General features: G+C 37.1%; 1 protein-coding gene across 1 annotated transcript in view; it reads left to right on the top strand.

Moving 5' to 3' along the window:
• CHD7 (chromodomain helicase DNA binding protein 7) overlaps nucleotides 1–26,953 on the top strand; it is a 171,813-nt gene that overhangs the window by 109,071 nt on the left and 35,789 nt on the right. The window contains exons 7-14 of the mRNA XM_007939476.2: nucleotides 7,874–7,988; nucleotides 11,150–11,233; nucleotides 13,356–13,493; nucleotides 13,590–13,711; nucleotides 14,070–14,313; nucleotides 15,964–16,140; nucleotides 21,301–21,444; nucleotides 22,627–22,882. Coding sequence (XP_007937667.1) covers nucleotides 7,874–7,988; nucleotides 11,150–11,233; nucleotides 13,356–13,493; nucleotides 13,590–13,711; nucleotides 14,070–14,313; nucleotides 15,964–16,140; nucleotides 21,301–21,444; nucleotides 22,627–22,882 — 1,280 coding nt within the window. The remainder of the gene's footprint in view (nucleotides 1–7,873; nucleotides 7,989–11,149; nucleotides 11,234–13,355; nucleotides 13,494–13,589; nucleotides 13,712–14,069; nucleotides 14,314–15,963; nucleotides 16,141–21,300; nucleotides 21,445–22,626; nucleotides 22,883–26,953) is intronic.

Below are 26,953 nucleotides of genomic sequence, written 5' to 3'. Positions count from 1 at the left end.
TAAGCACGTGAAAGAGAGTGGGAACTTCCCAGAACATTGTATTGTGCCACGCCCAACAGAAATAACCCAGGTGGGCGACTTTAAAATCTGGATCTCCTCCGGAGCTAATAGCAATTCCCACCTTAGAGTTTACAAAGACTTATGGGTAGAAAAGCCACACTAAGTAATTTACTACACCGCACATGCCTACATATTTTCTTTTTAAAAAAATATTTCATTGTGTTTTAGGTGAAAATTGACACAGCAAATTATGTTCCCCTTTAACAAAATAATTTTTGTACAAATTTTTCCATACCCTTAGTTATAATTTTTATTTATGTTAGTATCCTCATTATTTGTTCTGTTTCCATTGACCTAACTTCCTTTCCCCTTCTTGCCTTCTCATCTTTGTTTTTGGGTACTGTTTAGTCTCATATTGTGAGTTGAGGTCCAAATAGCCTAAGAAAATATGACCTACCCTGCAAATGGAGGCACAGGGCATCACAGTTCCTGTCATCCTGCCTTACTGTAGCTGTCACCATATTAATGAACTAATGTACTGTTTGTTTAAGAGAGCACGTTACTCATGGGTGATAGAGTATCTTAGGGTGATGATCTTGGGATTCCTCTAGTCTCTGTTGGATCAATAGGTCTAGCCTTTTTCAGGAATTTGAATTTTGTTCTACATTTTTCTCCCATTCTGTATGGGACTTTCTATTGTATCCCTGGACAGATAGTCTGGCACCAGCTAGTTCTTCTGGTATCAGGTTAGAAGAGGCTGTAGTTTGTGTGGGTTATTAGTCCTGTGGACTAGTTCCTTCTTTGAGTCTTTAGTTTCCTTCATGGTCTTTGGGCCAGATGAGTAGAGACCAATGATTGTATCTCAGATGACTGCTCACAAGCTTTTAAGACTTCAGACTCTACTCTCCAAACTAGGATACAGGACACTATCTTTATGAACTGTGTTTTGCCTGTTGATGAAGTTGCTCCATGAGACTATGGTCCGAAGCCTTTTAACCCAGAAACTAATCCTGCAAATTGTTTGAATGTGTCTAGAGAGTCTCTGTATCTGTGCCCCCATGTGCTTTATATATATATGCAGCACACACAGATATATATGTATTTACATATGCCTACAGATATACCTATATATGTACATGCCTCCCATATACCTATGTGCATACATATCTACCTATGTAACCATACACATATTTTTTGGTTGTTTTTACTGTTGTTGCATGCCTGTATTTTCATTGTTAGGTTGGAAGATTAATGTAAATTCCCTGGCATAACTTTGCAACAGTTTGCATTCTTACCCACAATACGTGAGAATGCCTGTTCCTCCACAGCCTTTCCAACATGATTTGTTATTTTACGTTTTTATTTTTGTCAGAAATTGTGTCTGAATGTAGCTTTAATTAGCATTTTTCTTTTATGAATGAAGTTGAACATCTTTCTGTAAGTTTTACTGGCCGTTTTATATCTGTTTATGTCTTTTTGCCTATTTTCCTATTGTGCTTCCCTTAGTTTTGAAGAGTTTTTCCTAAGTGCATGTATTAGTTCTTTATCTGTTTCATATGTTGCAAGTATCTTTTCAAAGTTTCAGTTGTCTTTTGACTTTATTTTTGGTGTTTATTGCATTCTAAAAGTTCTTCACAAAAGGATTTATATGCTTAGACTTGCCAGGTGTTGTCTTTACTCCTCTGGCTCTAGTTAGAAAACATTTCCCTGTGCCCAGATTAAAGAGGAGTTTACCCATGTTTTCTAGTACTTTTATGGTTTCATTTTTGTCTTTTTTTTTTTTTTTTAATTTTTAGGTGCTAATCCATGTGGGAGTTCTGGTAGCATAGTGGCTAAGACACTTGCCTGCTAACCAGATGGCTGGCGGTTCAAACCCACCAGCCACTCCTCGGAAGGAAGGTTGGGCAATCCTACTTCCGTAGTGATACTGCCTCGGAAACCCAAGGAGGGGTCGCTATGAGTCGGGGCCGACTCGACGGCACATAACAACTACAACAATCCATTTGGTGTTTATTCTTGTGTATGTGTAAGGAATAGATCTCATTTTCTTTTCTAAGTGGGTATCTGTTGTTCTAGCATTATTACTAAAAAGTCCCATCTTTGCCTGAGTGATTTGAGATACAACTTTTTTTTTTAACTTTTTATTGTGATATGGGTGAGAGTTTGCAGAGCAAATTTGTTTTCCATTCAACAGTTCCTACACATTTTGTTTTATGACACTGATTGCCATCCTTACAATGTAACAGCTATCTTAGCATTACTTCCCTGTTTCTTCTTTCCTATGCATTCCTGCCTTCTGAGCTTTCTCACTACTCAAAAGTTTCTCTTCTGATTGCCTGTGGTTGATTGTCCGAAGGAGTGCACTTCCCTGGTGGAATTGTATACCTCGTAGGTCTGTCCATTGTTTGGCTGAAGGTTAAGCCACTAGATTTAGTTCAGGTCCAGGCTTGAAGGGTGACTGGGGGCCATAGTGTTGGGGATTTCACTAGGCTCAGACCAGTAAACTTGGTCTTTTTTTTTTTTTTTTTTAAATGAGTTTGAGTTTTGTTCCATGTTTTTCTCCCACTCTTTCTGGGATCTCCCATTTTCATCCCTTTCTGAGTGGTTGGCATTTGTAGCCAGGCATCGTCTAGTTTTTCTGGTCTGAGAGTCATGTAGGTTGAGGTTCGAATGGTCCATTAGTCACAGGGACTAATTGTTTCCATGTGTCTTTGATTTTCTTCATTCCTCTTTGCTGAAGTGGAGAAGAGACCAGTAGTTGTGTCTTAGATAGCTGCTTGCAAGCTTTTAAGACCTCAGTCACTATCACCAAAGTAGGTTGTAGAATAGTGTTTTTGTGTTCCGTGTTATATCAATTGAGCTTGATGTCTCCTGTGACCATGGTCCCAAACCTACAGACCCAGAGACTCACTCCCTCAAGGGGTTGGTTGTGGCTAGGAAGTTACCATAACTTTGTCTCTTGTTGGCTCGTTATATGTATGTGGACATTTTTATGGCACATCTAAATATACATGTAGAAATAACCATCTGCCAAACCTATATATAGTCATGAGTATATTCCTGTTTACCTGCTCATACTGATCATCTTGCCTATCTACCTATGTATCTACCTATAGTTTAATGATTGTTATTACTGATAATGCAGTATTGTGTATGTAATAGGATTCACCTTTGTCTGTACCTCTTCTGTGCCCTTCCATTTCTTCCTTTTCTGTAGCAATATTGTGCTGGTCACCTGCTTTTGGTTTGTCTTTCCCTTTACCCAAATCAATACGTGTCTCTTACCTAGCTAGCAATTTTTTCTCCCCTGTTCTCTCATCTCTCACAACCAACAAAGAAACTTTCCTTCCATGTGTAAACCTTTCCTTGACTTTTAATAATAGTGGACTCATTCAATATTTGTCCTTCTGTGATTGACTTATTTCACTCAGCATAATGTCCTCCAAGTTCATCCACTTTATGATGTGTTTCATGCATTCTTCATTATTCTTTTAAGTTGCATAGTATTCCATTGTGTGTATGTACCATAGTTTGTTTATCCAACATCTGTTGATGGGCACTTAGGTTGTTTCCATGAGATGCAACTTTTATCATGTACTAAAGTTATATATTTATTTAGATCTAGTTCTGTACTTTATTCTTTTTCTTTGATTTATCTATTTATGAGCCAGTACCACACTATTTTACTTACAGACACTCGATAATAGTGTATTTTTATATTGGGTAAACCTAGATTCCCCCTAAAGGGCTTTCTAATTTTATTTTTTCCATTTTCTGGATGTTCTAGCATGTTTTATATATGAAATTCAGTATTAACTTGTCTAGCTACATAAGTACGCTTGATTGAATTTTTATTTGGATTGTGTTAAATTTATGATTTTCAATGTTGATTCATGCTAGGCAAAATGGGATGTCTTTCCATTTCTTCAAGACTACTGTATGTTTTAAGAGTGCCTTAAATATTTCCTTATATAAGTATTTCATATTTCTTTTTGAATTTATTCCTAAGTATTTTATCTTTTTTGGTATTGTAAATCAGATTTTCTCTAACTTGTATCTTATAAGTGGTTATTGTTTATAAGAATGAAGGCTGTTGATATGTGTATAGTACTTTTATACCCTGCTACATTTTGAATTATTTGTTTGAATTAGTTTTGTAATTGATTCTATAGGGTTTTCTGGGTACATGATCATTTTATCTACTTATAGACATAGTTTTGCTTCTTACTTTTCATTATGCCTCTTTTTGTTTTCTCTGATCGAACTGCATTTGGCTGATACTTTTAATACAATATTGAATAATAGTGAAGATAGTAGGCATTCTTACCTTGTTTCTTATCTTAGTGGGAAAGCCTGTGATGGGTCCCCATTTAGCAAGATTCTGACTTTAGGACTAAGTTCTACATATATATATATATATATATATATATATATATATAATGATGTTAATAAACTATCTATCAATTCCTATTTTCCTGAGTTTTTAAAATCCATGATAGATTCTGTCACTTTTTTAGCATTTATGGAGTTCCTTATGTGATTTTTCTCCTTAGAGTTATTGATATTGCATATTACTTTTTAATGGATTTCCTAATATTGAACCAACCTTGCATTCTTATAGTAAATTCTACTTGGTCATGATTTTTAAAATTTTACATCAATATGCAAAAATGGTATGGTCTTTTATTTTCTTAGGGGGGTACTGTCTTTATCAGGATTAGGTTATACTTGCTCCATAAAGATAAATTATATTTAAAATTTTATTTTCACAAACAAACAAACTCACTCACTGCCATCAAGTCAATTCTGACTCATAGCAACCCTTTTTGGGTTTCTGAGGTGGTAAATGTTTATGGAAGTAGCTTGCTCAGTCTTCCTTCTGCAGAGTGGCTGATGGGTTTGAACCACCAACCTTCTGGTTAGCAGTCAAATGCCTTATGCATTACACCACTAGAGCTCGTTGGTGACCAAAAATTATATCATTTATAGGAAGGGACTCTTTCAGATTATTTATTAGTTTCATAATATTTTTCTGAACAGTTCATTGCTTTATAACATTTTTCTTATATTTTTAATGCTAGTCTACCAGTAAGACATACCTGTATTTATTTATTTATTTATTTATATTGTGATTTGGGTGAAGATTTACATAGCAAATTCACTTTTCATACAGCGGTTCACATACACTTTGTCTCATGACACTGACTACAATGCAACAGCTCCCCTCCCTCCTCCTCCCACAGTTACCTCTTCCCAGTGTCCATCTCTCCATGTACTCCTGTCCCCTGAGCTGTCTCCCTGTGCATAAGCAGCCCTTCTTTCTCCCATGATTATTCTCTCCAAGGAGTGTATCTATTTGAGGTAAATGTTCAACTCATATGCCTGTCTTTTGTTTGGCTGGAAACCACAGGTGTGGGTTCGATTCCAGACATGAAGGGTAGCGAGGGGCCATAGTCTCAGTGGTTCCACCCAGCTCTATCGGACCAGCAAACCTGGTCCCCCCCTTTTTTTCCTCCAATGATTTTGAGTTTTGTTCCACATTGTTCTCCCTATCTATCCAGGATCTCCTACATAGATCCCCTTTCAAGTGGATGAAAGTGGTAGCTGGGCACCATCTAAGGACATAGCTTTTTCTTGTCTTAATTATCTACTAAGATATAGCAGCCCACCACTGATCATTTTCTCTTCTTTCTGAGTAAGCCATCTGGGTAGTGTACTATCAGGGTCTGAGAAAGTGGTTTCACTAACTAAAAATTTTAGCCTGTCTCACATTAAGGGGACCAGGACTGGGCCCACTTTCTTCAGTGCCTGTCCCAGCTCATATCCATATTGGTAGTGCTTTAAAGGCATATATACCCTGCACCCAAGACAATAGTGCTGATGGCACATGTGCCTTTTTTTTATCCAGTAAAACCACACTCGCTGCCATTGAGTTGGTTCTGACTCCTAGCGACCCCTCCTTTGGTTTCTGAGGTGGTATCACTACAGAAGTAGATTGCCTAGCCTTCCTTCTGAGGAGTTGCTGGTAGGTTTGAACCACCAACCTTCTGGTTAGCAGTTAAATGCCTTAGATACTATGCCATTAGAGCTCCTTTATCTATCTATATATTTTTATTGTGGTTTGGGTGAAAGTATACAGAGCAAATTCATTTCATATCATATATTAAAATCTGTAAAATACAAGTTAGAAGTAAAATATATGTATAATCTTACCATTCAGAAATTATCTTTACTAATATTTTGATACATTTTCATGTAGTGTATTTTCTGTGTGTGTGTATGTATATAAGGTTTATGCACAAGTATATTCCTGCTATGTTGTTATGTGCCATCGAGTCAGACCCGACTCATAGCGACCCCTCCTTGGGTTTCTGAGGCAGTATCACTACGGAAGTAGCTTGCCCCATCTTCCTTACAAGGAGTGGCTGGTGGGTTTGAACTGCCAGCCTTCGGTTAGCAGTCAAGTGCCTTAGGCACTATGCTACCAGAGCTCCCCTGCTATAGGTGACATGAATTTATAGTTCTTTTTTCCTGCTGTCAATTCTAGAGGGACTCAATCAAGCTTGCTTATGAACATACTATTAGACATTATATAAATATAAATTTTATATGGTACTCAATATCATAAACATTTTCCATATCTTTAATCATTTTGCAAAAATTATAATGGCTGTGTATTTTTTAGGAATAGTATCTTGATTTTCAAAAAGCTATACATTCAAGCATCTCATTTCTTTTTAATATCATCACCAAACCAAACAAACCAAACTCACTGCCATTGAATTGGATCCAACTCATAGCGATCCCTCCTTGGGTTTTTGAGATGGTATCACTACGGAAGTAGATTGCCCAATCTTACTCCTTAAGGAGTGCCTGGTGGGTTTGAACCACCAGCCTTCTGGTTAGCAGTCAAATGTCTTAGGCACTATGCCACCATAGCTCCTAATATCATCACCAGAAAGGGAAATAAGAGACAGGTGAGGATTTTGGGGACAGAAGGAGGATGATGTTATAAGAATGTATTGAAATACCAACCAAATGAATGTCAAAGGCACTAAAAAGCTTTTAACATGTGCCTGTGAGTCTCAGGGAAGAAAAAAGGAAAGAGGACTGGATTCCAGTTAAGGTTAGGGAAGGCACACCATGTGCTCAGAGCTGAGGGGTGGTGAATCTGAAGGGTTCAAGTTTGCCTGGTACAAGGACAGCGTAGATGTGACATAATGAAAGAATTCACAGGAAACTACAGGGCATGATTTCAGAGCTTTTGGAAGAACCTAGGCTGGGCAAGCAGGATGTGATTAGGAAATGGGCAAGTGTCCAGGGAGTGAACGTGGGCCTTTCCCCCCCAGCTGCTCTAGAAGGACCAGGTTAGGTGTACCTTTGAGGTCAAGAGGGTAGACCTTGTATGGATCACAGGCACATTACACTCCTTATCTCTAAAGAATTGCCGGTTTAAATTTGAATTCTTTTAACTTTATAAAAACCTTTTATTCTTAATTAATGATAAAAAACTCAAAACACAAATTCATGATTAAGGCCACCCTGCAGTGCTAATTGTTTTGAAGGGTAATCCAATCACTTATGAACACCACTTGCTATTACAACCTTTTCTGTTTTGTTTTGTTAAGAGAGCTAGCTGGATGATAAGAACAGAAGGCAAAATTTGGTCACTAATACTGACTTTCATTTCTTATTATATTCTCAAAAATTACTGGTTTTGTTGAATGTTGTTCAGTAGGCTCTATGAGTAATTGATTTAAACAGGTTATTTTGTTAATGTTAAAAATCAGATCTGATTTTTTTTTAAATAATGAGTCATATATAATAAAATATTATTTTTATATGTTTTAAGGATATTATTTTATTCTTTTAGCTCTTACCTTCATTGTCAATGGGCATCTGTAGAAGATCTGGAAAAAGATAAGAGAATTCAGCAAAAGATTAAACGATTTAAGGCAAAGCAGGGCCAGAACAAATTCCTTTCAGAGGTATGAAGTTCCTGGTTAATTTGCTGCAGTGTTTATTTTATTAAAATGTTTTGTATTTTGAATTTTAGTTCAGTACATTAAGAAAAACTAGTTTTCCTCATTTGGCACTTTCTCACATATTGGTAACTGGTTATTGCTAAAAAATTTGTAAACAGGAAATTTCTCATTCTTCCTGTTGCTTAGAGTCAGAGATACTGGTCCTTATGCTCTTGTGTAGAAATAGTGGTGATGGTGTGATTAAAACTCTTGCAATGAAAGTGCAGTTAGTGGACAATGAAAAGAGTAAGTAGACAAAAGCTCAATTGAAATTTAGCAGGTTAAAACAAATTACATTAAATAATAAGTGCAAGTTTAAAGTTAGAAAATTTCTATTGGGGAAGGCTCTTGGCAAAATTATTTTAAGTCAATGCCCAATTGTAGAGCATTTGGTAAACTTAGTTTCACACATGATGTGCTGTGGTGTAGAAGTTGGTGTGATATCTCTGCCTGTGCCCTTTATTTTGGGTATTAATTATGATGAAAGGCAACCATACCTAGGGCCTTTAGAGAGAGTGCCAACTTCCCTGCCACCAAAGTCAATTACATTGAGAAAACAAAAAGCATTTTTCACAAACTGCTTACTGATGTCTCTAGACTTCTGGTCACCAAACTGATAGAGCCTCAAGTAGAGAAAAGAAAACACCAAATATTGAAAGATTAGTCTTGCTGATTTATTCATTTCCCTTTTCATAAAAGAGTTAAAAGAATATAAGCTGTGACCTTTGATGCAGAGTAATACCTGCTTAACAACCTACTTCTCACCACCTGCCCCTCTTTGGAGATGGGGAGAGTGGAACAGAACAAAATCCTAATAACGTCAGGTAACAAGTCTGTGTTCTTCTGGAATGTGATTTCCATGGTTCCAACTGGCAGGTTGTAGGGTTAGCATGGGATGGGAGATCAGGTGGTGGTTCTTTTTACTGGACTTATGTTTGTATCATAGCCTCTGCTATTCCGAGTATTAAGTTTTCTTTGTCAGTGCAGTAGTTACCACTGAGGGGGAATGAAATTCCTCGAATGTGACTCACTTCTTACATCTTGGCGAATATTAAGGTGATTCTTTTTTTGAAAGTGCTGTTTCTAGGAAAATACTATGAAGCTCTATTTTTTTTTTCTTGCCCCTCTTAATGAAACTAGAGTTAAACTTTTGTGACACTGGGCAAGTTGAAATCATTAGCTTCCTTTTAGAAAGACACAGGGTATGTTCTGCTAACCTTTTATGTGTGTCAGTGGGAGGGAAAAGGAAAAAAACTCGATGGTAATTTTTTCCCCCATTCCTAAATCCTGGTCCTGTTTATTACATTTATGTGGACTCTGGTTCCTCTAGTCACAGCATGCACTTTAGGGAATTGTGCCTAACCCTGACTGTATGGCTTAATCTGTTTAAGTCTGTATTTGTCACCTGTACCATAGTTGAAATACATTATCTTGCTGGTAACTAGGTAACTAGAAATCTCAAGTTCTATCCTGAATGGATGTAGCTTAAACATGAGACTGAAAAGATGGTCCCTGGGTTAGCAGAGTAGGATATCAATCCTACTTCTCTTTCACTTACACACACACACATGCACACACGCACATGCACACCATCTGTTTATTGTATCTGTAGATGGCCACAGCTTCAGGCACTCCATAGTTCCACTATTTTGGGATTTGGGCTGCTTATATTTCACCTTGGGTTTCTTTGTAAGTCCACTGAAAATCTCTATATTTTAAAAAATCATTTAGACTAGAAATTTCATCACCTGCATAAATTACTCACTTAGGGGGTAGAAATGTTTAGACAATGTTAAAGATTTTAATTTGGTATTGAATATGAAAGCTTATGTTTAAGAACAAATTGTCTTAAAGAGAGCTCTTGCCATCAAAACCAAATAGTTTATGGAAAATTTTAGTGTTTATACTGTGTATGAATCATACATTATGTATTATTTACCTAAAGACACTTTTGATAAGGACAATGCATTCATATATTAACATTTTAAATTAACTAAACATTTCTGTGAATTTTTTGCCTTTCTAATCACATCTATGTGAAAGCCTCAGACAGTTGTAACACATTATTGTATTTCTGCTTTTTATTTTGTAATTCACAATTAAAAGCCTTCAAACTGGGCATTTCAAATGGGCACAAATAAGAATGTTCTTATCTTTGAGCAGACTGATTGAAAAGCTTTTCTTTTCAAACTGCAGTTCAGAGGATAAGAATGGTATTGAAGTGACTTCTTTGTTTTTTAAAAGTATTTTAATACTTACATTATTTATAAATTTATCTGTAGGGACATTTAGTAATGTATCCTTTGTATCCTAACATTTGCAAACTTATCTGATTTTGACTTCTTTAAAGTTTGACGTAGTCTATACCTTCCATTTGAGCCTTACCTGTATTCTTTTATTTTAGATAATGTTCTAAGAAAGCAATATTACTTTTATAAAGGTTATTAAAATATTGGCTAAAAAAACCCAGTTATTTAAACCTCATTTCTTTCTTCTTAATATTTTTACTCAGACACTCTATGTTCAATACATATAAATCATTAGAATACTTAAGTTAACAAAAAGACTGTTATTCTAAACCAGATATTAATAGATTTATTGGCAAAGAAGACTTAACACTGTAAAATGCACACACTGAAATATAAAATCTGCTGGTATGCATGATTTTAACTTTTGAATAACATTCTAGAAATGATGCTATAAAGCCTCAGACAACTCCAATAGTTATGAGACTCCGGTAGCTCTTAGTGTGCAAGCGACTGAGTCCTTATCTCAAGCTGTAGTTTCAAGAATGCTAAATGCATTGCATGCCATAAGCCTTTTGGATTGCTCATTAGTGAATTGTAATTTCACACTTCATTTAAAATATTCTTAAACATTCTCTCACAGTAAAAGGTTTCACACAGTAATTAAAAGACCTAGTTAACAAAGTCTGAGAAGTCTGATTTCCTCATGGGGAATGATTTTGCTAAATTGTAGCATTTCAATTAATATATTGAATTTGCCAAAGTGAATTTTATATTGCTGTGACCCCAAATATTGTTGCCTGGTAGAAAGTGAAATAGTGTTTGCTCTCAGAAAATAAATAAACATTTTAATTTTTTTTTTTCTTCCCTTTGGTACAGATTGAGGATGAGCTTTTTAATCCAGATTATGTGGAGGTAGACCGGATAATGGACTTCGCACGCAGCACAGATGATCGGGGAGAGGTAACAGAAGATCATTTGTATTGGGAGGTGGAGGTTCAGACAGCACCTGTGTGTTTATGGAGAAGGATGAGCAGAATCCTAGACCTGGTCTCAGTCAGAGCCTTGAGTTTTAATGTACTTGGTCTAAATTTAACTGAAACATACTGACTTTTGGTTTAGATAGTGGAATGAGTAGAGTTGGTGTCACCAAATGCAATAGTTCATGGTGCCCCCCCTCATTGACCTCCCATACCAGACTGTACAGCATCCTTAATAATGTTTATTATCAATTTTAAGCATAAGATAATATGTTATAAATGTACAGCATCCTTAATAATGTTTATTATCAATTTTAAGCATAAGATAATATGTTATAAATGTAGTAGTAGTTAATTGTTTAAATGTAATCTTTTTTAAAGATTATATGAATACTAACAACAAAATTGTTTTGCAAAGTCTTTTTTTGATTTTTCTCCTTTTCCTTTCATTATTACTTCCTTCTCAAAAGAGTTATTAATATAGGTTCACAAATACTAATTACCACAATGTTGTAGCTAAAACACCAGAAAATTTGACAAAAATTAGCAACTATAAGGAAACCTGCCGTGACAGAAACAGCAACATGTGCAAATAAAACCATGTGAATCAAAGTGTCGTTGTTATTGGGTAATAATGACAGCCTTGACCAGAGCACATTAGAAGGTTCAAAAAGTAAATTAGCATGCAGTTTTAGCCTTGTAGGTATATTGATACATGTAAGCTGGGCTTACAAAAAATGTTTGTTGTTATAACTGTAGGGATATTTTTAGAAAAAACAAATTTCTGATGAAATATTGCACAAAAATTTTATAGATAGTCAATTTTGGTGTCACCTGATGTGGTCTGCATCCCCTGGACCCACCTAGTGACATGACTGATAATAACACTTAATATTTTTGATGTTTAGTTTGAGAATTTTTTTCAATCACTTTTCAATATGAAACCAATACATTTTATACAATTTCAGAATATAATCAATAAAAAAACAATACGTTTTGGTATAAATCAATTATGTAGCACTAATTTCTCTTCTGTCATGAAGAGTGCTCTGTAACAGAATGGAGTTTAATGTTATTTAGTTTAGGATATCCTTAGTGAAGCTTATCAGGTAAGTTTAATATGAAATATTTCTCTTTATGAGATCCCTGTCTTGGCATTTTCATGTTACCTGGCAAAACCCTGTGAGGCTGTGAAGGACACTGGAAGAATAAAGGCAAATCTAGTGGCTTCCTTGGCATTGTGCTTTGGCAACCACACGCCCACCATGAGTTCTGTCATCCTGGCTTTTTCATGTGAATTTACTTTTATGTAGAGAGTATTTGGGATTTGGAAGCTTATCTAACGACTCTAGTAAGAGTCTGCAAAGAACTTTCATTTTATTTCAGACTCTGCATCAGGAAACCCTGATGATCTAGAGACTAAATCTGTAACATGATGTTTACTCTTCTAGTTTTGCTTAGTTGTACTTAAAATTGTTTGCTTTGGTGCATATTCACAAAGCACAGCATATGTTTTTAACATGATATCCAAAAGGTTGGGGTACCTGGGTGCTGAAATGAAGGTCAATAGGCCAGAGTGCTCTGTAGAGGAAGACAAGGGAAGTCCTGCTGATCCTGAGTTAGTTTGCCCTTCACTCTTCTAGAGCTCAAATCCATTATTTCAGAGTGCTTCAATATAAGCAATATCTTTCTCCTGAGAGGAAGAGACAGAGGTTGTAATAAATTTAAGCTTATTTCTCATTCTTTAGGAAACTATCCATTTATGTAGATATGTAAATATGCTAAGGTAATTTACCATGTAAGTCTAAATCAGTCACTTGATATGTGATTGCATATATAAGCATAAGGCTCAAATTCAGCTTTGATTACTTACTATCTATTTCTTCATACTTTTTGGTGTTTAATTGTTTGTAGTCTTGATCTGAGATTATAGCTAGTAACTACTGTTTAGGGGTCAGAATTTTAGAACTTCCCTCTACCAACTCAGTCATACTGTTGCTGGAGTAATATGTATGGATCATGAAGAAGAGAGCATGTTTTTTCTGGAGGTTTTTTTTTTTTTGGTACAATGACCCTTCCCCTTCTGATCTCTGCCCTTGGCTCAGCCTGTGACACACTACCTGGTGAAGTGGTGCTCGCTTCCTTATGAAGATAGCACGTGGGAGCTGAAGCAGGACATAGACCAGGCCAAGATCGAAGAATTTGAAAAACTCATGTCCAGGGAGCCGGAAACAGAACGTGTGGTAAGATTTGCCCTGTGGTAGAAGATTTAATTTGAAAATAGCATAGTAGTGTGGTCTTTGAGAAACCACTAATGGGATTTACTATATTTGAAACAGGAGCGACCTCCTGCTGATGACTGGAAGAAATCAGAGAGTTCCAGGGAGTATAAAAATAATAACAAACTCAGGGAATACCAGTTGGAGGGAGTAAACTGGCTACTTTTCAATTGGTACAACATGTATGTAAAACATTTTTTTCTTCATTTTTAAAAAATATCTGTAGTTCTTTTCCTTTGCAATTACATAAAATATTATTTAATTAAAAAAAAAAAATATTTTTTCTCCAAAAAGTTGTAAGCATTGGAGAGAGATACTTATTTATTCAGCAAATATTAATATAGAGATTGATAGGATTATGTAGAAGAAATTTTTATTTCATGGAATTCTGTTTGAAAACGTATTTTATTGACTCTAACAGAACATCTAAAGCCATATGGATATGCATTTGTGATTGCATTAGTTTATGTTTTGTGAAAAGATAGCAGTATCTAATATCTATACTCATTCAACTTTCCTTATTTCACTTTCCCCCCAAAGGCGAAACTGCATTTTAGCAGATGAAATGGGTTTGGGAAAAACTATCCAGTCCATTACATTTCTCTATGAGATATATTTGAAAGGAATCCATGGCCCTTTTTTAGTAATTGCCCCATTGTCCACAATCCCCAACTGGGAAAGGGAATTTCGTACCTGGACAGAGTTGAACGTGGTTGTGTATCATGGGAGTCAAGCTAGTCGTCGGACCATTCAGTTGTATGAAATGTACTTCAAAGATCCACAGGTAAAATGTCACAGATTTCATCCTTTATGCTTATCACATGACATTTAAGGAGCTAGAAATTAAAATGGTCTCAGTGGCTTGGGGGAAGGTCAAGACTTTGCTAAATTGAGAAACTTGCTTAAGATTTCTTATCCAATTTATGTTTATTTTACATTTCTATGTCTCATTAATGCAATTCTTTATTTTTATAGCTTTGGTCATTCTGAGTGAAATTTTTACCTTAGATGACCACAGAAATTCATTTAATATATTTATATGTTAATTGGTTTTATTTAATAAGCCAAAGAGATAGCTAAGAGCTCTGGTGGTGCCGTGGTTAAAACATTTGGCTGTTAACCGAAAGGTTGGTGGTTTGAACCCATCAGCCGTTTTGCAGGGGAAAGATAAGGCAGTCTACTTCAAGATTTACAGCCTTTGAAACCCTATGGGGCAGTTCTATTCTGATCCGTAGAGTTGCAGTGAGTCAGAACTGATTCTGTGGCATTGGGTTTGGTTTTTTGGTAAGGGAAGGCTAAATTTAAAAAATGGTGTTACTGAGTGTGAATAGAATATTTTATTATAATGTTGTATTATAATGTTACTGGAAGTATAAAATATTTGGCATATTCCTAGGAGAATAGAAGGGCTGTGTATGCCCAGGGAGAAAGCTCAGGGGGCAGGAGTGAGTGGGAGGGAAGGATACAGGGAAGAGGTAGCTATGGGGAGGAAGTGGGAGGGGAGTTGTTATGTTGTGGGACATTGCAGTCAATGTCATGAGACAAAGTGTGTGTGAGCTGCTGTATGGAAAGTGAATTTGCTCTGTAAACTTTCACCCAAATCACAATAAAAATTAAAAATATACATATTAGGCATGTAAAAATCCTTGAAATATGTGACACACTGAATGAAATATATCCAAAGGGAAGTATTTATACATTGATTCAATTATAACAACTGCTATAGTTTTATTGTAGTTCCCTATATGCAATTACTTATTCTATAATATTGATAGTAAAGCATTATAAATGACATGATAAAGAAGGAAACATAATATATGCTATAAATAAATAGTTTAAAACTCCAGGTAGCAAATGAAATTCCTGTAATTGGAAATGGGAAAGAGTTTTGTTTTGCAGTTTTGTTTAAGTCTAACATCTGACCTTTAATTAAATAAGTAAAGGTGGAAAAAAAATTGCAATCTGTTTTTTCATTTAGCTTTGGGAAATTATCATAAATTTTTTCTTAAGCAAATGCTTTTATATGAAAGATTTAAAAAAAAAATTTCAGAAGTAAGAAATAAGTTTTAAAAAAGGTTTAAAAAAAGTAGAAGAAATTTTTTTTTTAAAGTTAGCTTTGTACGTAATCTCTTTGGCCTTGTACTTTTTGGAGCATATAACTGTGACTCGTGTGGGACATTTAACTGCATGTAATGTGTAAGGAAATTGGATCAAGAATTTTGCTAACAATTTTCTAACTTCCTTAAAAAAAAAAAATTTTTAAACTGTGTTATACCATAACAACTTAAAACCTCCAAAATACCTTGAACACAGTATGTGTTACCTAAAATAGATTCCTAAAAGGATAAATACATGTTTTATGTGAATTTATTCACCATCAAAGTTATTAATGTAATCCTTGAGGCTTAATAATAATTCAGAGTTGTTCTTGTAGGGTCGAGTGATAAAGGGGTCCTATAAGTTTCATGCCATCATCACTACATTTGAGATGATTTTGACTGATTGTCCTGAGCTGCGGAATATTCCATGGCGCTGTGTGGTCATTGACGAAGCTCACAGGCTGAAGAATAGGAACTGCAAGCTGCTGGAGGGACTCAAGATGATGGACTTGGTCAGTGATTGTGCTGGTGGTTCCACTGAACTTTATGGAATGATTACTGTCTTGAGATTCTTGCTGCTCTGAGTTTGATGCCTAGGAAGGGTGTTTGCAATACCTATCAGATATTGTGATAGATTTTCTTAGACCTCCATTTACTCAAAAAAGATCTCCTCTGTTCCTAATTCTTACATTGTTTGCTGGTATCTTTGCCTCAGTTGTATGCAGAGAATATAATCTTAGTCTTATTTTCACTCAATTGAGTTTCAAATATTTGCTTGGATTTCCCTGACAGCTGTTTCAGAAGCTGTCAGGCCAAATATCATCTCATTGGTGATGATCCAGTTACATTTCAGGGCTTACAGGTTTTGGCATAGTGTTGCCAGTAAGACTGGTAGGTGCAAGTTCTTGAAAGTTTGGCAGGTTATCTGGGATTGGCCCAATTTGTACAGCCACTTAGAAGTTTGAGGCATTTATAATACCTTGGATTTGATCTGGAATTTTAGACCACACAATCCATTGCTCTTCCGGGTCCCTAAGAGAGATAGTTGGGTGTTCCTGGCTAGATTTTATTTTATTTTTTTCTGGTAGCAATAGCATGGGATAACATTGCATAAGTAGCAGAATTTGACTGATTTCCTGTCATGTTGTATATAGTTTCCTAGCAGAAATTGCTGTGTGACCTCAGTCATCCTCAGGCTTTCTTTTCACCCCATAGATTTCAAGATGGATTATGATTTTTTTTTCTTTTATTGTAGTTTGGAAGCTGAATTATTGTCACTTAGCATGTCTTAGGTTTGTCTATCTACCTGTCTATCTATTTATTATGAGTTACAAAAAGCACAAAAAGATTTTGTAAAATCTCTTTAATGTGGACTTCTAAGGGTAAGCTTGATCTCTCATTAATTGAGAGTTTAAGATATGGAGGAATATTCTATATTTCAAGGCTATAAATTTTTTTTTTCACTGAAGACTGTGGACCTATGGAAAAGAATACCTAAAAGCTTTTTGTTACAGCTGGTTCTTTGAAGTGGCTTCCTTTATTCTTAAATTAAGGGGATTGTATTAGCTAGCCATTCTTTTAATTAAAAACAAACAAAATCTACTTTTATCTACAGGAAAACAGTCTGACTGAATTATTCTACTTAGGTTGGTATTTCCCATTTTTCTACCTAATGAGTTATTATTAGAGCTATCCTAATTAGGACCTTTCTCAAAGCAGTTTGTATTGTTTGGTGACCAGTTCATAAAACAACTTAGGAACAGTATATATACATAGTCTTGAAGTCTCACGGATAAGCATATGGAAAAGAGAAAATCTATGTCTATATTTGGTCTTTTCCAGTGATAGTTTAGTACTATGTAGAAATAAACTTGTATTTGCAGGTAAACACTAAGGCTCATTAAACACCTAACTGCATCTTGTGTGTAAGCCCTCTGTCTTCCTACTATTTCATGAAAGAGACATTTAGGTCACTGTTCCCTGAAGCCTTAAGTGGTTATCTGACCGAGTATGTGTGAGTTGTGTTCTATTATTAATTAGTTCATATGGGTCCAGATAGTAAATTCTTACTGTGAAATAGGCCTTCACTTAGGAGTACAAATTAATTTAACTCTGTCAATCTAATTGTCAGTCAAACGTCAAACAATCTTATTGTCACTGGGAGACATCAAAAGATTTTCTATTATTTATACTAAAACTTTGTTAATGGATTAGAATGTTATCTACATAAATTTTCTGTTACATATCCCAGTGTGCTCTTTTTCATGAAGTGACACATTTAGAAAAATAATAAATAATTGTATATCACACTTGGTTAATAGGAGAAAGCTGACAACTGCCCCAGGTGGTACAAACAATTAACCTGCTCAGGTGCTAACCAAAAGGTTTCAGGTTCAAGTGTACCAAGAAGTACCTTAGAAGAAAAGTCTGGAGATATTCTGAAAAATCAGCCATTGAAAACCCTGTGGAGCACAGCTCTACTCTGACACACATTCGGTCCCCATGAGTCAGAACTGACAACAGTTGGTTTTTCTCATTGCTGACTACCAGAGGTGACCAGCTGGGGGACCCTGACTGCCCTAGCCCTGCAGCCTGCCCCCAGGACATGGCTTTACCACCTGTGGAGCTCAGTTAGGAAATGAATGAAATATTTGCTTTTTTAATAATTAAAAATCTTTGTTTCCAAATAGATGTTTTCAAAATGAAAGACATTATCATTGTTCAGGATTAGAACATAATTGCATTTAGTTCTAAACAGTTTATTGCCAGGTGTCTAAATCTTTACTTAAAATAAACATTACTTGCCATTTTCTACTCTTCTTTCCTAGAATAAGTCACAGCCAAAATAGTGAGTATTGGTTCTGTCAGTCTACAGAGCAGGTTATAGCGAATTGCTACTTGCCATAATTAGACTGAGTTAGGATGAAAATACAATCGATGAGAATTATCTTCAAAGTGCATTCTCAGAAAAGGAAGGCCAATGAGTGTCTCAGCTCTCCCATCACAAAGAAAACCACTGTTGAAGGACATTTACAGGTCTTCACAGTCCCAGGAACTCTGGAAAAGCAGACCATCTCCTTGCCCTTCCTTGACATGGAGTGGCTGCTGTGGAGAGTTAGGGGTTCTTCATTGATTCCATTAGCTCATCTTTCATTGTCAGGAGACCTCACCCAAGTTAGTCCTCAGAAATGGAATTAAATGGGCATCACTAGTCTAGTCAGAGCTAAAAAAGAATGATCATGTTTTCAAGCCAAAGGCATATCAGCTGACATAGTTGAGCTTGTAGGTGAAAAGCTCTGTCATCTAAGTCCCTTCCATGATGTTTTTGTGGTACTATGTGCATTAATCTGGCAGTTCAAACTCACCAGCCACTTCTTGAAAGGAAGATGGGGCAATCTACTTTCATAGTGGTACTGCCTTGGAAACCCAAGGAAGGGTCGCTATGAGTCGGGTCTGGCTTGATGGCACATAACAACAACAACAACAATGTGCATTAATCATATAGAATTTGATCTTTACTCACCTTGAACCTGGTTCTATTCAACTACTTTTAAGTAGGTATTTAAAAGGGTTGTATGCAATCATTAAGTGTGAATGAATATTAAATAGCCCTGGAGGGATAGCAGTTCAATAAAAAGAGCTCCTTTCCTTTTCCCAAATAAATTTATTTTGAAATTAATAAAACTTAAAAAGCTTTTTCTGAAGTATTTGGTTATATATATTATATATATGAAGTATTTGGTTAGAGATTCAGAATTTAAATGTAACACAATAATAAAGGATATTAAAAATACTGGAGACAGCTGTTAGTATAGCTCTTCCACTGAAATAACTCTTTTCCTACATCTCTGATGGTATAAAAATTAAAAATTATTAGATAAAGTTACTTGGGATTGAGTATGCCAGTGTTTGTAGCTCATTTTACCCATAAATATAGTTACACAAACAGGAAATCTTGAATTGATTTACAAACTCCTTACTCTTTATGAATTTAATGAATGTGAAGGTGAAGGCATCTTCTTGAATCAGAGACAACTTTATTCAAAGGGGAGAAATGGAGGAGACAAAGTGCACTGAACTGCTTCACCTCACTTTCAGTGAGTTTTGTTGACAAATAAAATGTGGTAGAAATTAAGAAAACCAGCATGTCCTTGGTTACATCATTCTTCTTGTATTTACTGAGTATATACTCTCTGGCAACAAAATCTTGTTATATCTCAAGTTCAAGATAGAATATTACTCTTGAACCTACTTGAAGGTACAATCACTTTCTGAAGTAGTTTCATTTGCTATAGCTGTCAGCTATCCTGTATGTCCAATACCCACTGCCAGCGAGTCAATTCTGACTCACAGCAACCCCCTTTGGGTTTACGAGGCAGTAAATCTTTATGGAAGTATATTAAGTAGAGTGCCCAGTCTTCCTTCTGTAGAGTGGCTGGTGGGTTTGAACCACCAACCTTCTGATTAGTAGTCAAATGCCTTAGGTTCTTTTTTCTTTTGACTATTGGATATACAAGGAGCAGTGCATTGAGTTAGTGAGTTAGAACATAATTTAAAGTCTTACTGTTAATAAATTCACTATTGTTAAAATTAATCTTTGCAAAACTGCTCCTCTGTGTTGAATAAATAGAAATAAAAATGCAGGGGAAAAAACTGCATAAGAAAAGCTGAAGAGTTTGTAAATAGGAAGAATTAATTTAAAGAAATTTCATTCCAACAGAGAAAGTTTGAAATAGCATCTGATTATTAAAGGAAAACAAAAGTGATTGTGGTATTTAAAACCAAGCTGACCTCTTTGCTAGTTTGAAAATTTTGCAGAACAAAATAGTTTTTCATATGCTGTTGCATATAAAAGAACATCTTTTGTCTCTAAAGTGAGTCATGCAGGAAGCAGATGGAGAGATGAGAGCACTGTTGATTTAGAGAACAGAAAGAAGCATATGAGCTTTATCTGAGTCAAGGGACTTTAGGAAAAAAACTTGGTGCGGAAAAGCATTAAGAATCAGAGGATTTAGGAAGCTATGGTACTAAAATTTTGACCTAATAACCCATAACATCCCCAAGAAGAAGCAAAATGGCAAAGATACTTTTAAGAAATTGTAAAATTCTAGAGGGGACATTGGTGTTCAGTTGTAGAATTCTCTCTTTCCCTATGGAAGACCCAGATTAAATTCCTGGCCAGTGTCCCTCACATGTAGCCATTGCCCCTCTGTCGGTGGAGGTTTGTGTGTACTGTGGTGCTGAACAGGTTTCACCTGAGCTCCCAGACTAAGATGTACTAGGAAGAAAGACTTGGCAGTCTACTCTTATAAATCAGTCAATGAAAACCCTGTAGATCGAAACCAGTCCTAGGGATGGTGCAGGACATCCCCATCACAGGGATGGTACAGCGTTTCATTCTTCTGTGCCAGTTGGGGGCCAACCAACCCGATGGCAAGTAACAGCAGCAAAAGAGCTCTAGAGAGAACCCTCCATGTGTCTATTTATCTGAAACAGGAGCCTTGTTTTCCTTGTATCTCCACCTCAGTGCCTAATTCCTACACTTTGCATAGGGTGGATGCTAAATTAACATTGCTGGTAGAAGTGAGAAATGGCTGTCTGGAGAGAGACTTTGGCTTTAAGAGACAATTTTTGTGACCATTTGGTGGGTTGTTTTCCTTGTGTTGGTGCAGGAACACAAAGTGCTGCTGACTGGGACCCCTCTGCAGAACACAGTGGAAGAGCTCTTCAGTTTGCTTCATTTCTTGGAACCAAGTCGCTTCCCTTCAGAGACCACCTTTATGCAAGAATTTGGTGATCTAAAAACAGAAGAGCAGGTACTTATCACATCCTCCATGTATTTTACTCATTTAACTGAAATTTAACCTATGGAATGGTAAAACATTACTGTTTAACTTTTTTAAACGTAAGTTACATGTCCATTCTCTCCCACCTTTTAAGTAGGATACATGGAGCTTTCAACATCCTGTCCTTAGACATTCCAAGTCATCATCATGGAAGTTTTTGGTTTGTGCTACTGAAGGGCTGTTGAGATAGGTAGAGATAGTGTATTACAGTTTTTCTCTTAATTTTCAGAGGCACTGTGCCTTTCAGGTTGGTGGTTTTGCTCTGTTCACTTGTGGAGATAGTCTCAGAGCCCCCTGATATTTGTAAAGCTCTTTGCCTCACACTGTTGAGTCTCTAGTCTAATTTCTGTACCATGTGTACTTGCCTACTGGCTTACACTGAGCCTACATAATTTTCATTTTACAAACATGGGTTATAACTACCACATAGGATTTCTATATGAAAAGGTATTGGGGGAAAAGTGGTTGGTTATACCCTGTAAGAGTTACATGAGTATTAGTTGTTACATCTTATGTGCTATTTGAAATAAATGTAGAGATATGCCTGAAATCCTGGTCTTCATGTGTGGCAGTCCCCCCACCTCCCAGGTTACTATCTAAAACCTCTTACCTTCATTCAAACTGAAGTCTTTTTTGTTTTGTTTCAATTTCGTAAATTGAAAACTATATAGTGAATGGATAACCATTCAACAGAAAAAGAACTCAGGTGAGGCATCGCTGCTTGCTCCTCAGTGCAGAGACCAGGCAACCCCTGGCCCATTCCCTTCTGTTCTATTGCTCTTTCTAGAATGAAAGAGAACTGAAGCATAGCATTCCTATGACATCATCTTTTCCCTCTTCTTCCTCATCTCTGTGGCTTAAGGCAAACAGAAGGGAAAGCTGAATGGATAATTGAGTTATTTCTGCTGTGTACTTTACAAGCCTCCTGGCTGTTCAGGAATCAAATCCTGTGTAAGTGAAGAAGTTGATTTGATTGAAATCTTCATGCATTTCTGTTTGGAAAGATGAAAGATTAGCTTTACCCTTACTGGACTTTGAAAAGTTAAAATGAAGGGTAAATAAATAACATAATATTTATTTTCTGTGTTAGGATCTGTTTTTTAACATGCAAGTAATTTGTGATACCAGTATTTACTTAAGGTCCTTTTTTAGGTGCAAAAACTTCAAGCTATTCTAAAGCCAATGATGTTGAGACGTCTCAAGGAAGATGTAGAAAAGAACTTGGCCCCCAAAGAAGAGACTATTATTGAAGTTGAGCTAACAAACATTCAGAAGAAATATTACCGAGCCATCCTTGAGAAGAATTTTACGTTTCTTTCCAAAGGTGGTGGTCAAGCTAATGTACCCAACCTTTTAAACACTATGATGGAGTTACGAAAGTGCTGCAATCACCCTTACCTTATTAATGGTAAGCCTGTCCCCCCTTCTCACATATTTAAGTGACTGCCAGAGCATCAGAAAGCCTTTTCCCCTATGGTTTGTGGTCATTACTGGTATCACAAACTCCTTATTCTTGATGATGCCTCCTTCTGTAGTTGCCAAAGGCTAATGACTGTTGGCCTGTTCCTCTGAAGCTGGATCTCACCTTCCTTTTCTCCTGCCTCCTTATGTCCAACCCCCTTGAAAGAGAGGCTTTAATATCTCGGGGCTCTAAATTATCAGATGTGCCAACAGCTAAAAAGAAATCAGCCCCGAGTTGAGGCTTTCGTGTGCGTGTGTGTGTGCGCGCGCACTCACATGTGCGTGTATGTATGTAAACTAGAGGAATTAAAGAGGAACTTTGGTGGGGAAAGGTAGTTGTCTGAAGCCTTTGAAAGGAGAAAATGCCCTAGGATTTTTCTCAGCCCTAAAAACAAAACAAAAAAACAAAGAAACCCATGCCATCAAGTTGATTCCAACTCATAGCGACCTCCTCTCGGTTTCCAGGGCTGCAAATCTTTGCAGAAATAGATTGCCTTGTCTTCTTCCTGCAAAGGAAGGGCTTGAACCACTGGCCTTCTGGTTAGCAGCCAAATGCCTTACCAGTTATGCCACCAGAGCTCCTTTTTTTCTCAGTCCTAACTAGGGTCTTTTAGTACTCTTCCCTGAGAGTGAGGGAATCTGAAAGTTTTGATAACAATTCATCCCTCTTCCTGATTAATTTTCAGTGTCCCTCTTTTCTTAAGGAAATTCATAGTGTTGTAGTAGTGATGGGAGCAGGAATCTCATATATATAAATTTCCAAATAAATATTTCCTAAAACCACTAAGGGGATACATTATTGTTGTCACTGATTTTGAGTTAGCTCTGATGTTTCAGAACTATTATGTACAGGATATCCTTGAGAATTCAGAGATTAGTAAGAAGGGAGCTCCCCTTCAGTGAGCTGACCATTAGTCAGGGGCCTTGAGATTAAGGAAGCCTTTGAAAAATCCTTTAGTGGTTACCAGGGGCAGGAGGGAAGGGGGAAAAGAGGGAGCCAAAGCTTAGGGGACATTGAGCTACTGTTAAGGGTGATGGAAAAATTTGGAAGTGGACAGTGGTGATGATTGCACATAATGAACATATCAATATCACTGAATTGTACAGGTGAAAAATACTCAAATGGCAAAATTTGTGTTATTTGTATGTAGTTGTATGGCATTGAGTCAATTCTGATACATGACAACCCTGTAGGGCAGAGTAGAACTGTCCCATAGGGTTTCTTAGGGTATAATCTTTATAGGTCTTTCCTCCCATGGAGCTGCTAGTGGGTTCAAACCACCACTCTTCTGGTTAGCAGTCGAGTGCTTAACCACTGCACCACCAGGGCTTCTTTGTTATATGTACAGGTCATCCCAAGGTTTCAAAAATCTGACTTATGACAACTTGTACTTGCCCTTTAGTGTTTCATAAGTTGTCCTGGCTTTGAAACGATTGAACCAACCCCTACTGGAAACAAATTCTTTATCACAACTACCTCCACTTGCTGCATGTGCAACTTCTAAATCATTGAAGGGACTCTGAGCCTTTTATTGTACTAAACCCCACTGCCACTGAGTTGATTCCAACTCATAGCAACCCTATAGGACAGAGCAGAAATGCACCATAGGATTTCCAAGGCTGTAAATCTGTACAGAAGCGGACTGCCACATCTTTCTCCCACGGAGCAGCTGGTAGGTTCGAACACCCAACCTTGTGATTAGCAGATTAACGTTTTAATCCCTGCATCACCACAGCTCCTTTATTGAACTACAGTAAGGCTAAATAAGCACTGTATGCATCTGTATGACTTACCTACACATTCAACTTAAAGGCATACTTAGGAACTGATCTCTTTTCTAACCCAGGGACTGCCTGTATTATACTCACCACAATATAAAATAAATAAGTAAATAAAGATTTTGCCACATAGGTTAGAAAAGAATTGACATTTAGGCTGAAGTAATAACAGGAACCAAGAAAGGGAGGCAGGAAAGCAAAGACAAACTTGCCTCAGTATAAAGTGCAAGTAGAAAATAGTAAGAAAAGAAACCTCAGACATGTTTGCCTCTAATGTGGAAGTCCTTCAGTGCCAGTTAGAAATTGTGACTTTCTTCTGTGGGCAGTGGAGAATGTCTGCTAGTTTCTGCATAAGAAATGAAAATGATAAGAAGTGTGATTTGGGATGAATAATCTGGCAGCATTATATTGAAAGGATGGTAGTAGGGAAAGATAAGGAAGCAGAAATACCAGTTAGGAGGCTACTGCTATAGTCCAGGCAAGAATTAACATGGATTATGTCAAGGAAGCAGCCTGCAACATGACCGTATTTGTGCAGTTATAATTGTCCACAGTCCACGCAGTTCATAGGCCACTAAAGAGTCCATTCTCTTTTCCCCCTTTCATACCTCATATACCTGCCAGCCATTCCAGCCCAGAAGTGCCAGTTACTGGAGGACAGGGTGGGTCCATCTGAAAGGTGGTCTCAGGGACATTGCTAGATGAGACATCAATAAGTATCTTTTTAAAGGTTTGTGGTATACCTTTGTCTTCTAAAAGAGAGTATCATGTGTGATAAATATATGTTTAATTCTGTAAACCAGCTAATAAGTACATGCTTAAGAGCCTTTGTAAGGTCATTATAGAGCATATCTGTATCTGATAAAATTAAATAATGGTAGCCTCCAAGGGAAAAGAAAAGAAAGGGGACACCCACCAAAAGGCTGCAGTGCTGCCAGCCAGATGCATGTGAAAGCAGAGGGGGCCATGACTTTGGGAGTGCCAGTTTCATCAAGTTCACCTTGTTTGGTTACATGTTAATTACGTACACTAAGCATTGCCGTGGTTTTTCCCCAAAACCCAGCTAGTAGATCATTTTATTTGGCTGATTGCTTTCTTGGGTCAGGATGTAGCTCACTTGTTTTCCAGGAGTCTCTTGGAACTCCCTGAGGCTTGACGTCTGTGGCAATTGTTCTAATTTGTCATATCTTGCAGTCATCTTTTTTGTCCTTAAAACAGATTATGAAGTATCTCTTAGGCAGGTGTCCTTTAAAATATATCTTTATGTTGGGAACTTGTATTGGGGCGTGGGGGGATGGACACACGTGCACACGTGTTGGCACACAGCTGCCCAGATGACTTCCCTAGGCCTCATGTTTCACAGAGGTAGGTTTCAGGGCCCATTCTGTCCAAAGTCGTCCACAACCTGCAGTGGAAAGTGTAGTGATGCAATGCCAACTCAACATACATCATTGAGCAGTTACAAGGGAAGTCTTTACTTTTGATAGTTAAACTTAAAATTTGTATTGGTTGTGACAGAATAAAATAGCCCCTACTCACTGCTGTCAAGTTGATTGTGACTCATAGTGACCCCTTCTTGAGTTTCCGAGGAGGTATCACTATGGAAGTAGATTGCCCAACCTTCCTTCCGAGGAGTGTTTGGTAGGTTTGAACTGCCAGCCTTCTGGTTAGCAGTCAAATGTTTTAGGCACTACACCACCAAAGCTCCCAAAGTAGCCCCAGTCAAAGTATAGTTCACTTCAACAAAGCACAACATTTCTGTAACTGTGAAAAGAAGCAGCACACAACAGAAGAAAAAAAACATCCTGGAGTGATGATACAAACTCACGGCCGTCGAGTTGGATCTGACTCATAAAAACCCCTCCTTGGGTTTCCAAGGTGGTATCACTATGGAAGTAGATTGCCCAGCCTTCCTTCCAAGGAGTGGCTGGGGGGTTTGAACCGCCAGCCTTATGGTTAGTAATTGTGAAAACGGCAAGGAGGCCACATGTTCTGACCTCCTCTAATCTCACAAGAGGAAGACAGCAGAAACCCAAGGCCTATTACTACAAGGCCAAATATACTGCCTCCCTCCAGCCCTTTCACCAACCGTTCCTCCCAAAGCACCCACCACCTCTCTCCTGGGTTCGATAATTCGCTACAATGGCCACACAGAACTCACAGATTACAGGGTTTATTAGGGAAGCACCAGGCTACAACTCAAGTTCAGGAAGAACGCTCAGTCTCTCTCCCAGCCCAC

Source organism: Orycteropus afer, unplaced genomic scaffold (genome assembly GCF_000298275.1).
Source record: "Orycteropus afer afer isolate SDZICR_OR568_19922 unplaced genomic scaffold, OryAfe1.0 scaffold00060, whole genome shotgun sequence".
NCBI lineage: Eukaryota > Metazoa > Chordata > Mammalia > Tubulidentata > Orycteropodidae > Orycteropus > Orycteropus afer.
The sequence above is the reverse complement of the archived record's forward strand: the minus strand, read 5'-3'. Positions and strand labels throughout refer to the sequence as shown.